The sequence below is a fragment of the Brassica napus genome, chromosome C8, assembly GCF_020379485.1.
Source record: "Brassica napus cultivar Da-Ae chromosome C8, Da-Ae, whole genome shotgun sequence".
NCBI classification, from domain to species: Eukaryota; Viridiplantae; Streptophyta; class Magnoliopsida; order Brassicales; family Brassicaceae; genus Brassica; species Brassica napus.
The window spans coordinates 2,478,110-2,490,849 of record NC_063451.1 but is presented as its reverse complement, the minus strand read 5'-3'; the positions used below and the strand labels follow the sequence as shown (position 1 = coordinate 2,490,849).

The window sequence follows — 12,740 nt, the reverse complement described above, 5'->3', positions numbered from 1 at the left end:
TATAAATGTCAAATTTCAAAAAATAAAAATTAATGTCTATAAACTAAAATCAAATATTTTTCTTATCTTATAACAAATATATCAAAATAAAAAATCTAAATAAGGAAACTTTTGTAAATTAATATCTCTATAAATTAATAAAATTTCAAAGTCCCAACATTATTAATTTATAGAGGTTTTACTGTATGTAAAGAATTATATATATACGTTATATATATTATACTTTATATCAGTTTTACAATATTTTTATGAATTAAATTTATTATATTAGGTACTATAATTTAAAAATTTAAATTTTGATTCGATTCGTTATCCGTTTTGATTTGAACAAAAAAATCTGGATATCCGTAACTCTACGAAACAAATCAAATACTAAAATACAATATCCAGAAAAGGAATCAAATCACAAATACCAATATTTTTAGGAACATATATCTAATTCGATCTGTTATATGCATATATATATATATATATGTAAAGAATTATGTATATATGTTATATATATTATACTTTATATCAGTTTTACAATATTTTTATGAATTAAATTTATTATATTAGAAACTAGAATTTAAAAAGTTAAATAATGTTTTATTTTTGTAATAAATGTTATTATTAAATTTTTCAATTATTTTTACAATTTTATTTTATTTACGGATCAAATCGGACATTCTTTAAAATTCTAAAACATTTTGGATATCCGAGTCACCGTCGAATCGACACGAATGCTTTCAAATACCCAGATATTCGATCTGTGCCCATCCCTATTTACAGATACAATTTTATTTTCTTTATATGAAAAAATGACTAATGTCAAGGCCTTTTTTATTTTAAATTAGTTTTAATTTTATCTTTCATGTATTATTTTGAACAAAAATGCCATTTAATATATTTTTTTTTGTCAGCAACAAAAACACACTCATGTAGACTCTGCGAACCACCCCGATAGCTCTGCATCCGTATGAACGACAAACGACGATTGTTTCCTTGCAATATTAATTAACAATATCTTTATATATTTGTCAACTATTTTTATATACTTTTTACATACACATACATGTGCACCTTGATGTGAGCATCTTGTAACTAAGTATTCACCACAACTAAAATATCTAATTTTTTTGAAAGTTGAAATATTTTTTCTTAATGCTTTTTTCACTACCGACCAAATTGTACTGAAATGATTTGTCTTAATAATTTTCTTTCGTTTTAAAAAAAAAACTATTATCTGTTTAGAAACTATAATATGAAACTATTGGTTCGACATGACGACTATCTAAAATTCATAACATGAAAATAAACAAATAATATTAATTTTTGGTTTTTACCGAAAAAAACAAAAAAATCAAACATTTTAACCGAATAAACTAAAATGAATATTAATTTAAAATAATAGTTATATTTTAGAAGATTAGAAACAAAAAAAAAAACTTAAAACCGAACCAATATCCAGATTAAACAGATTTAATGTCTTTTTATTAAAAATAACGAAACTAATAATCACATTCCACTCAAAGCGCGGATCATTAGCTAGTATAACTTGTAATCAACATGAAATTTGTTATCAAATTAATAGGTTTTGTTGTTACTATTAAGATGACAAAGATGAAAGAACACAACGCAATTCAAATACAAAAACAAAAAGAACTAGTAAGAAAGATAAACGGTGCACTCCAGGACAGTCTCAAGCCCATCTGTGAACTGGTGCGGCTGCTGTGAGTTCCCACTACCACCAGTATAAGTCTTGACAACGGCATATCCTCTCGCATTCACATACTTCCCCGTACCACCCATGACCCCAAGATGAGACTCTGATGCAGCCGTTCTATGCACACCGAAGAAACTGATGCTATCTTCATAACCACCACTCTCAAACATAGCCGTGAAAGCCATAGTCTGACTAGTTCCATCCACGGCGCTTGCCACGTAGAAGCCCTGGGCTTTACCAAGCAGACCTGACCCGAGCTCATGCCCTTCGGTTAGCTCGTTGTCCATCACCGTCATCGTCCCAAACATGAGCATCTGAAGGGACGAGCCAGATGGGAGCTGACCACCGTTAGCAACGGGGAGACCGTTCAAGAGGTTGTTCCCGTTGTTCTGTAGAATGTTTGAAGTGGTTCCGCCTAGACCGACCAGAAGCGGGACGTTGTTGTTGTTGAGGATTCCGTTGTTGTTACTGTTAGATGGAACGCCGTTGCTGACAGGGAGGTTTGCGCCGTTGGGCTTGGCGAATGGAAGCTGGCCACTGAGAGCTGCGTTTGCAACGACTCCAGTCACGGCCCTGGCTGTTGGGTTTGAGCCACCGAGTATATCGTGCATAAAGAAAACCAAGGTGTGGTCAGGAAGTAAACCACCTGCACCTGTGCCAACAGTCGGCAAAGGCCCTGAGCCAGCAGCAGGCAAAGGACCAGAACTAGCAACCGGAAAAGGACCTGAACCGGTGGTTGGAAGAGGACCGGGGCCAGAACTAGCAACCGGTAAAGGAGTAGAACCAGTGGTTGGTAGAGGTCCAGAGCCACTTAAAGTATTCAAGGAACCAGAACTGCCTGAGGCTGGACCTGTACCTGAAGTGATACCAGTTGAAGTGGGGAAAAGGCCTGAACCAGACGTTGGTAATGGACCAGGACTTGTGGTAGGCATAGGAACCAAGCCAATATCTTCTTCTTCTTCATTAAGAAGCCGAGCAGGAGAGACAAAAGTAATGGCAAGAGATAAAACAAGGAGAAAGAGTATCTTGCAGCCTGCCATTGACAAGGAATAAGATTAGTTAATTTGAATTTTGAATTTGAGTTGAGCTTTTCTACTTGTCCTGTGATTATACAGACTGATTCAGAACGAGCATTTATAAAAGAAACCAAGCCAGATTGTTGATGGAAAAAAAGATGGAGTTGATGAAACATAGTAGGTGACATCTTTTCCATTATATGAGTGGTTTGGTTTAGAGAAAAAAACATAAACAAGAATAAAAAATCCAGAATATAAATTCACCAAAAGATCTTGAATGTATCAGAAGTTCAACTATATGAATTATCCAAAAAGATTAAACATTTCAGATTCCTCAGCATAATAAGACAATCCAGCAAATTTTCACCAAAAACTGTTTTTTTTTCTTGAATCAAGAAGATATTAAACCCCTCCATTTTAAGTTAACTCAAGAATAAACAGGTATAAAAATCTCACCTTTAAGAGAGAGCACACACTGCTTAGGTAGAAATAACTTCTGACAAAGCCTCACAAAAACCTCCTCCATCCTTAATACAGAGACCACTAACTAGTTTTTCCCAAGCACCAGATCCAAAGCTTAAATTTTTCTTTGCCATCACCTCCAACACAAAGCAAGCATGGTCCAAGTTACCTCCTTTCACCAGCCCATTAACCAAACACACAAACGTTGCAGGCGTGGGAGAGTGTCTACTCGCAAGCATCGCATTCAAAATACTCAACGCAGAATCAAAATCCCCAATACGACAGAACCCATCAACCATCATACGGTAGGTAGCCGCATTAGGCTTACAACCTTTCATCTGCATTTCCATCAGCGTTCTGTAAGCCTCAGGAGCTCTGCCTTCACTACAAAGATGATTAACAAGAATGTTGTAGATCACAACATCAGGCTTTATCCTCCTATTCTTCATCTCACTTAGCAGAACCTTCGCCTCGTCGATCTTCCCTCTCTTTCCAAGATCACTCATCAAAACCCCATAGTTAACTAACCCTGGTTTACACCCACGATACTCCATATCGAACATCAGCTTCTTCGCTTCATTGTAATCTCCCTTAGTACATAAACCCTTCATCAACAACGCAAACGTCACGTGATTGGGGCGTATTCTCTTCACCATCATATCTTCAAGCAAGCTTTTCGCCTCCCCCACATCGTTACTCCGGCACAAGAATCCTATTAAACTATTATAAGTCACTACAGTCGGTTGCACTTCTCTCTCAAGCATTTCGTCGAGCACCTCGCGCGCGCCTTCCCAATCGCATCTCTCGAGAAGCCCTTTGATCAGTACATTGAACGAGACGGAGTTGGGACTTAAACCCATATCTTTAGCTCCGTCTACAAAGCTTTTAGCTTTTTCCAAATTGTTACTATCGACGAGAACGTTGATGAGAGTGTTGAGAGATTGGATCGTACGGACGCAGTCAAACGACGTCATTTTATGGAACACATCGACGGCTTTATCAATTGAATTGGCTTTTCCGTAGTGCTGAATCAGCCCCATGAAGAGGGATTCTCTGCATCGGACGTTACGGTGGCGGACGAGGTTGAGGATTTGGTCGACTGCGTCGAAGTCACGTGACTTGGCGAGTTTGTAGATGAGTGAGGAGTAAGATGGGTAGTCGTGTCGGAAACCCATTTGCTGGTACTGGTGGAAGAGAGAGAGAGCTTCCTCTGTTTCTTCGGTTTGTTTGAGATCGGTGAGAAAGGGAACTTCTTCCCATGGCTTTCTGGTGATCTTGTGAGCTGTTGTTGGTTCGTGGCGGCTCGGTTTCTTTGTGGATTTGGCAGATTGAGATGTGTGGTAATGATGTCGGGATGCGATGGTGGTGAGAACAGAGGAAGATAGTCTTCTATGCATTGGATCAGGCTCTGTCTTCTTCCTTGCTCTGTTTGACCGTAGTTATGTGCTCGATTCGGAATTAAATAATAAAGTGTTTTTATTTTATATATTCAAAAGTTTGAACTTTGTAATTTGTTATGTTTATTTGAAGTGTTATCGTTATTTATCTCTGATTCCTATGTTAACTATCTTGAAGAAGATAAGAATATAAAAACCTCCCAAGAGTCTCTATCTTACCTCTTTTCTCTTTAAAAATCTTTCAGGGAGCTGATGATGAGAGTACTCAATCCTTTTTGTTTCTCTGATCAATAGATCAGATGGTGGTCTCTGAGAAACAGTGGTTCTCATAACACTGTTGTCGCCGGCTTTCGTCTCCGGGAAGTGGCGATCTTTTCACCGCCTTTGTCGGCTTTCCACCTGAGTTCTTCCGGTTCCGTTTCGATCAGCGTTTCTCCTGGCCTTGTCTCTCGATCGATTCTCCTTCTCAATCTTTGATTGTGGATTCCTTTCCTTGGTTAAGGCGAATTTCATCTTCGGACTCCTTCTCTATCATTAAAGATGATTGGCGTTCATGCAGGAATCTCGAAAGTCTGGGTTCGATTGAATTCGATTGAAGTTTCTTTGAAACGCTTGATCTGTCAGATTTGACTCCACGACTGATCGGGGTTGAGAGCCGTTCGGTTTGAACGGATTCTCCTTCGTTTAGGTTTCATTGACAGCGGAGCTCCGTCGTACTGTCTTTCTGGCACCGGAGGAAGATGTCTGTCTTGCGTCTTGACGCGTGGCCATTGATTGCTGGGCAATTGACCACATGGTGGAAGCTAGAGGATTCTTCCCCAACGGTTTTCCTTTTGGGCTTACGGCCTAAACGTGTTATGTTCAATGGCCCGATGTTTAGACCTTTCGTTTCCTGTAATGGGTTTTGCTCCCGGTTGGGCTATGTCCCTTTAATAATACCTAGATGACAAAAAAAAAAAAACTATTTTGAAGAAGACATTATTCTATGCATTGGATCAGCTCTGTCATCTTCTTATATCTGTTTCTGCGTATTTATGCGCTACTTGGAATTAAATATAATTTTTTTTTATATTCCAAAGTTTGAAACTTTGTAATTTGTTATGTCAATTTTAAGTGTTCAGTTATCTCGGATTACTATGAGGTTGATTGTTTGTAGTTTCTAAAATGATTTTTGGCTTTTGTTTTTGAAAAACCATTTTAATTGCCAATCAAGATTTTGTTAAAAGTGATTCTCTAAAAATTAGGGAAACTAGTTTTTCAAATAACTACCTAGTTCTACACAAAAACCAAAATCTCTATTTTCTTAGCTTTTGGACTACGTTGTTTTTTTATCTATCATTTTACTTTTTTATTTTATTTATTTTCAATGATCTCTCCTTTCATTTTTATCCCATAAACTATTTATGTCTTTTTTCCACTATCATACATTCACGTAACCATTATATCATCAAATAAAATTCTTGCACTTTTTTTACCAATTTTTTTTTACACTTTATTAATATTAATTAAGTGATTATACGTACAATTATACTATTTATCTTTCATCCCAACACTCAAAAATATTTGATCATATGTTATTTTATATATAAGAGTAAAACTCTGGTATTTATATTTTATTAAAAAAAAATTAAAAAGATAGTTAAAAAATAAAAATATGATTTAAAATTATTATTTTAATTATAAAATAAAGTATATATAACTTATGTTTAAACATAGAATTAAATTTTGTTTTTTTTGCTGTTTTTTCAAATAAGCTTATTTATATTTTGGTAATGATATTATATTTTATTATTTCCATAATAAATATTTTACTATTGATAATATTTTTATTTTATTATTTTTAAGCAAAAGCCAGAAACTAAAAACCAAAATCTAAAATTATCATTCATGTTTTTCAAAAAACTAAAATCTACTGCAAAATCAAAAACCAAAATCTAAAATCCAAAAACCAAAAACTAAAAACCAAAAACCAAAAACCAAAATCCAAAATCTAGAAACCAAACAAACAATCATCACCTATGTTATCTATCTTGAAAGTTAATTCATCTGTTAAACAAAATAAATTAGCATTACATATCTATCATTGTTTCTTGGTGATCCAAGCTTATGTGAAACCAGCACTGCTCCATAAGAAGTTGGTTATAGACATTGTTGATTGTCCTAGCGAGTTATGGTCCTCACTGTTTGGCCAGAAGGCTATAAAGAAAACAAATACACACAGAAACTGTGTAAGGTTTAGCGAGAGGAAGCTGGAGATACAGAGCATTTGCTTGGTTGGTTAGCCGAGTGTACGTACGTACCATTGATGTGTGTTTTAAGATGGAGATAGTGCAGTTGCTGTTCCTGTTATCACGTGATAGCATGAGTCTCACGTGCGGAATGCTTTTCCAGGTTTCGCCAAGAGCCGGTTTGGTTTTACCGCTTTCTCCAGCACCCACCGTGTGGTTCGTCACCTTTAAATGCAAAACGAGAGTTCAATAAAAGGATTTAACTATGAATGACTGACCCAATGAGTTCCCTGAAACTTCTTTAATACCAGTACAGCAATGTTATGTTCATGTGCCAGCTTCTTAAGCATATATCCAAGTGCCACCATCAAAGCGCGTCCTGCACACACCAAGCTTTGAGTCCTTTTTCACAATCACCAGCTCATCACTTAAGCATTTTGGTAAATAATAAAAAAGATGGACGTACAAGGACATGTACCCTGTGAGCCACTGCCTCCGAGGATTGGGGTAATCGTAGAAGAGATTGAATCAACAACTAACAATCGTAACCGGTACTCGTTCACATTCATCTGCACCTGAAACATATACAAATGGTTATCAGTAAGGATAGAAACATAGTAACAATGAGGAAATCACATCTTCTAGCTAGCTGTATACCTGAGACCTCAAAGCAACCTCTAGACCTTGCAGAGTATCAAACATTGTGTAGATGTCATAAACCGTGTGACATGATATCCTGCTCAAGACTCTCTGCACATATACGTTTCTTGTCAGTAAAATTAAGAACTGATGATCGGTTACTGCTCCTAGGCTAGGTGACAAGAATTGCTGGGAATGGACCTTGCGTAAGGCAGCAGCATCCGAACCCCCACAGATGAATTGAGCAATGCGTCGGGCAGAAAAAGAGTTCCCCGTGTCTATATAAAAGACGCTGCCTTCTTGCTTCTCTGCCACGCTCGCAGCAGCTCGCATACAAAACTACTCCATTCATAAGAAACCATACAATCTAAAGAGACAGTAAAAAGGGCCAACCAAAGACAACAAATCTTTCTACATTTTTGGTTTGCAGCTAAAGAAACGCCTTGAATAGAACAATCCACAACACGTAGGCATATAGGTGATGTCGAAGTATAAAACTTGTAACATAAACCTGCCTAACAGAAGTATGAGTATACATACTTGTGTTTTACCAGAAGACGATGGTCCAACAAGCTCTGTCAGCTGACCCTCACCGTACCCACCTTGAAGTAATGAATTCATCCTTAATAAGAAACACAGTAAAACTTCAGAAGCAGAGTCTCAAACTGATAATAGAACAAGTTACAAAGTTCTTTCCTTTTGATTATGAAAAGATGAGTCTTTACCCGTTGTCTCCACTCGATAGAGTATGTTTATTACGCTGTAGATCCTCCAACAACTCCATACCGTTCAACCATGGACGACACTGAAGCTCTATCAAAGAAAGCATCACAGTGATACCCTGAAGAAACCAAAGGTCAACACTTTGTATAACTTTTTGCTAAATTTAAAAACCCAAAACATCTAACCTCCTTCAATCTATCAGCATTCGCTTCTCTTTCAGCGAACGCAGCAAGTTCATAAAGATCATGAAGAAGGAAGTCTTCCACTGCAACAGATAAGCGAAAGAGTCAAGCTTTCAGGGAAACGCATTTCGTCGAACACCTTAAACGCAAGCGATCAAACTATACAGAATCGAACCGAGAAAACGAGAGTTGAAGAAGAGAAGAGAAGAGAACCTGTGAGAATCCCATGAGAAGCACAGAAATCTCGGAAACATTCGTCGATGATTGAATTCTCCATCTCCAGATGTTTGAGAGGCGCCATGTTCACCTTGACACTGGAGTAGAATCTCTAATCAATTTGCCTCCGGTTTGATCAACCCGGTAAAGCTTAACCTATATCCGGTCACTGAGAACCGTAATAAAAGAATTATATTGAACGAAACTATCACTAATAAATAAATCATAGAGATACACTCAATATTCTTTTTTTAATTATATAAAATAAGAAGTTTACTTGATTGCTATTTAGTTATGTGTTTTATGTTTCTTATTTTTTAACTTTCTTTATTGAAAATATTTTTGGATAACAACATAATATATATAGAAATTATCTTTTGATTTTATAATATATTTTTGGATTTTGGATAATTCTTATTATTATTATTATTATTATTAATTTTAATCACTTATCTTATAAAAAAATAAATTTATTCTTATTTTTAGCTAATTAATATATTTTATTCATTAAAAGTATAACAATATTAATCACTCTAACTTTTAACATGAGAGCTCGAATGCGAAAAATTATTTCACTGATAATAGTATAGATGGTTAGAGTCTTACTTTTCTTTTTTTGTTTTGTTTTCTTTCACACTATCATTTTATATTTAATGTTGGAAAATTATCACAATAGTTGTAGATATGAAAAGAAACATGTGTCACGTCGAGATATTATGAAAATATCTATACTATTAAAACTAAAGTACACTTTTTGACATTCTTTTGGTTTTTCAAAGTATTTACAAGAGTGCTACTATCATTTAAATTTTAGCTAAAACTTAATGAAATTATTAATAATTACCATAATCGTGTAATATTATTATCCTTAGCTTTCTAAAGAATATTTGTACTAGATAGTTTGCCCGCACATGAGGATATAATTATTTTATAGATATTTATTAATAAATATACTATTAATTAATGATCAAAAAATTTAAATCAAACATTAAATTTATATAATTTTTATAAATCTTTTAATTTCCTAATTTTAACTTCTACTGATTTAAAAGCATTATTTTTTATGACAACATTAATATTTTTTATTTTAAAATATGATGTTATCTTTAACCACTTTTTATTATAATAATCTATAAAAAATACAATTAAATGAAAAATATAGAATTGTTAATAAAGTGATTTTATTAGACCAAATTCTTGGAATTAACAAAACCTGCAAAATCTCAAAATAAATCAAAAACACAAAAATTTTAAACCGAGCCTAGCTTTACAAATTATATTAACCAAAGTAAATAAAACTATTGACAAACAAAACATTAATATGTAATGTATAAGATAAGATTCTTATTTATTGCTATATTCATTTCTAAATGATATAATAAAGAAAAATATGCTATAATCAATATCTATTTTTTCTTTAAAATAGAGATTACTATTTTCTATAAAATAGTATTTTCTTTATTATAAAATCATAATTTCTTATTTTTAAATAGTCTTTTAATTTTCAAAATTTAATAATTATAAATAAAACAAATCATTTTGGAAAATACAGTTTAAAAAAACGAATCACATTTTCTTTACATAATATTCTTTTAAAGAAATTTTGATTTAAACAAAGTTATAATTATGTGAATTTTTGAAAAATAAATAAAATTAAATAGATTTAATTTTTTTTTTTATAAATATAAAGTACTTGTTGGAAATAAAATATAATATTTTGAAAATATTCTTTTTTAGAGGCAGATAGCTTGAAAATATTTTGAAAAAGATAATTCCACTGCCAATAAAAATATTTAGAAAAATAAAAATCACGTTAACAAACAAATATAGATCAAATTTATTGTTATTACTTATATACCTATTTTTAGTATTTTAGTATTAAAATAAATTTAATAATTTTTATAAAAATATGCCATGACATTTTACGTTTACAAACAAATATAAATCAACTTTGTTATCTTTTATATACATATTTTTAGTATTTTAGTATAATGTTTATAAACATATAATTATACAAACAAAATATGTTTGTTATCTTTTATAAACATATTTTGTTATCTTTTATAAACATATTTTAGTATAATGTTAACAAACAAATAAAAATCAATTTTTTTATCTTTTATAAACATATTTTAGTATTTTAGTATAAAAATATATGTGTATATATACTACTAATTATACATATTAGCAGATAAGAAAGAAAGGTTTAGATAAACACAATAAATATATGGAATTATCTTTCTTTTTTTGAACACGTTTTTCTTTTACTTTTTTTGAGATAAGTTTTGTAATATTAATTTGTAATCAATTAAATAATGAATTATATAATTATTTATTAAAGGTATCAACAATTTTAGTCATTCTAATTAAAATTGTTTATTAAAATTAATGATTGAGCCTAAAATCATGGATAACATGACAACTAAGCTAATTCACTTCTCAAATAATAGTATAGATAGATGAGAGCAACTAACCGTGTTTTATTTGTATCAATCTCATCATAATTAATCAGGATACATAAAATTGGTTAGAAAACGATCTTTTTTACTTTATGATTTTATAAAAAATCTAATTTATGTAGACTAGGAATATACCTAATCATGGACTATACTACTATAACTAGAAGTAACCAATAAATATATTAGTTTCGAGATAGGATCAATATACAAAGAATTCGAATTAAAATCATATATCATTTTGGTTAAATCAAATAAATGTATACTATGAGAAAATATAAAAAGTAAAAATATGTTTCAATCAACGTTTTTAAACCAGGTCTAGACATTGAGCCAAACTATTTTTGGTCAATGGGTTATTGGGTTGATCATGGGTGAGGTGTGGGTCAATATTTTAATTATATATAATAAGGTTTTAAAATATATTTTCAATATATCAATAATTAAAATAGTTTAATAATAATTATTATATATAATAAGGTTTTAAAATATATTTTATTTATTTTTCCATCTTTATAAAGAAAATAATTTAAACAAGCTTTATAACAAGTTGGAGTTACGACGTCTAATAAAAATACAGTGAAATTAACTTTTAAATTTTAAAAATAGCAATTTAAATTATATTGGATTACATATCGATCATCCATTGGTCAACCGATGGTCAACCGATTAGCCTCAGATTGTAGCGTTATTGGGTTGATTGTGGATGAGGCGTACGTCAATAGTTTAATTAAATATCTATATAATTAAAAATCTATTTTCAATATATCAGTTTTTTTTTAACAGCAAACATTTAAAGATTCATGTAGACTCTGTAAACTAATGTGGCAACTCTGCGTCCATGTGCACGACGAAAGACGATTGTTTCCGAGCACTACGTGTCAAGCTATCCGCCCCTTATGTTCTCCGTCCTAGGAACATGAACAATATCTGAGTTGACGAAACTTCGTCGCAAAAGCTTAATATCTTCCAGGTAGCTTTCAAATGCTGGTCATTCCTCTGGTTCCGAAACCATCTTCACCAATTGAGAACAATCCGTCGCAAACGTAACCTGAAACTTCCTTAAGTTTCTCATACGTTCCATTGCCCAAATTAAAGCCTCTATCTCCGAATGAAGAGGTGAGAGGCATACCCTTACATTCCTTGCTCCTAATAAACCATCAAACCCTGGTGACGTACTGAACCATCCTTGTCCTGAAAATAGGTCCTTATCTTTGCAAGAACCGTCTGTGAAACACCATCTTCCTGTGGTTCCTAAATCCGGCCTTACCTGTACTTCTTGTGCCGACCTATGATTATTAATAACTTGTGCCTCAGCCCACAGTGTTGATTCAACTTCTGCTAATCGAAGCGTTTTCCTCGGATCAACATCAATATTACTGAACACTTTGTTGTTCCGGCCCTTCCAAATATACCATAATATCCAGGCAAACTGATGATCCTCCATTTTTGGGTTAACTCTCCAAAATAGATTGTCCATATTAGCAAAAAGAGAGCCAATTGGGAAAATGTTTGGATTTGATGGGATCCTAGATAGTGCCCACACTTGACGTGCTGGAGGACATTCAAAAAACACATGGTTTATTGATTCCTCCGGGTCTCCACACCGGGCACAGCAAGTGTCTCCTTGTATCCCTCTCGCTTTAAGGTTTTTCTTTACCGCTATACAACCGGACAGCAACTGCCATAGAAAATGCTTTAATTTTGGAGGACACC

The 12,740-nt window shown here is 33.1% G+C and overlaps 3 protein-coding genes across 5 annotated transcripts; all 3 read right to left on the bottom strand.

Annotated features, from left to right (window-relative positions):
* Window positions 1-1,543: 1,543 nt before the first annotated feature.
* Window positions 1,544-4,645, bottom strand: LOC106433185 (dirigent protein 25). Its single transcript, XM_013874029.3, has 2 exons — window positions 3,178-4,645; window positions 1,544-2,738 (listed from the first exon to the last, which is right to left on the bottom strand). The coding sequence occupies exons 1-2, from the start codon at window positions 3,245-3,247 to the stop codon at window positions 1,645-1,647; spliced, it is 1,164 nt and encodes a 387-aa protein (XP_013729483.1). The 5' UTR covers window positions 3,248-4,645; the 3' UTR covers window positions 1,544-1,644.
* LOC106433194 (pentatricopeptide repeat-containing protein At1g07740, mitochondrial-like) lies at window positions 3,269-4,580 on the bottom strand. The gene is made up of 2 exons (XM_013874040.1): window positions 3,353-4,580; window positions 3,269-3,297 (listed from the first exon to the last, which is right to left on the bottom strand). Exons 1-2 carry the CDS (start codon window positions 4,578-4,580, stop codon window positions 3,269-3,271), a joined length of 1,257 nt encoding a protein of 418 aa, XP_013729494.1.
* Window positions 4,646-6,434: 1,789 nt separating the features above from the next.
* Window positions 6,435-8,770, bottom strand: LOC106433205 (DNA repair protein RAD51 homolog 4). Of its 3 annotated transcripts, none has more exons than XM_048765656.1 (10): window positions 8,566-8,770; window positions 8,356-8,435; window positions 8,173-8,288; window positions 7,988-8,069; window positions 7,649-7,786; window positions 7,466-7,558; window positions 7,287-7,383; window positions 7,117-7,187; window positions 6,881-7,033; window positions 6,435-6,804 (listed from the first exon to the last, which is right to left on the bottom strand). In XM_048765656.1, exons 1-10 carry the CDS (start codon window positions 8,651-8,653, stop codon window positions 6,685-6,687), a joined length of 1,038 nt encoding a protein of 345 aa, XP_048621613.1. In that variant the 5' UTR covers window positions 8,654-8,770; the 3' UTR covers window positions 6,435-6,684. The 3 variants fall into 3 exon arrangements, 2 of the variants coding, with proteins under 2 accessions (XP_048621613.1, XP_013729504.1); XM_013874050.3 differs by having other exon boundaries at window positions 6,435-6,776; window positions 8,566-8,743; XR_002660546.2 differs by having other exon boundaries at window positions 6,667-6,776; window positions 7,275-7,383; window positions 8,566-8,743.
* Between the last annotated feature and the right edge of the window lie 3,970 nt (window positions 8,771-12,740).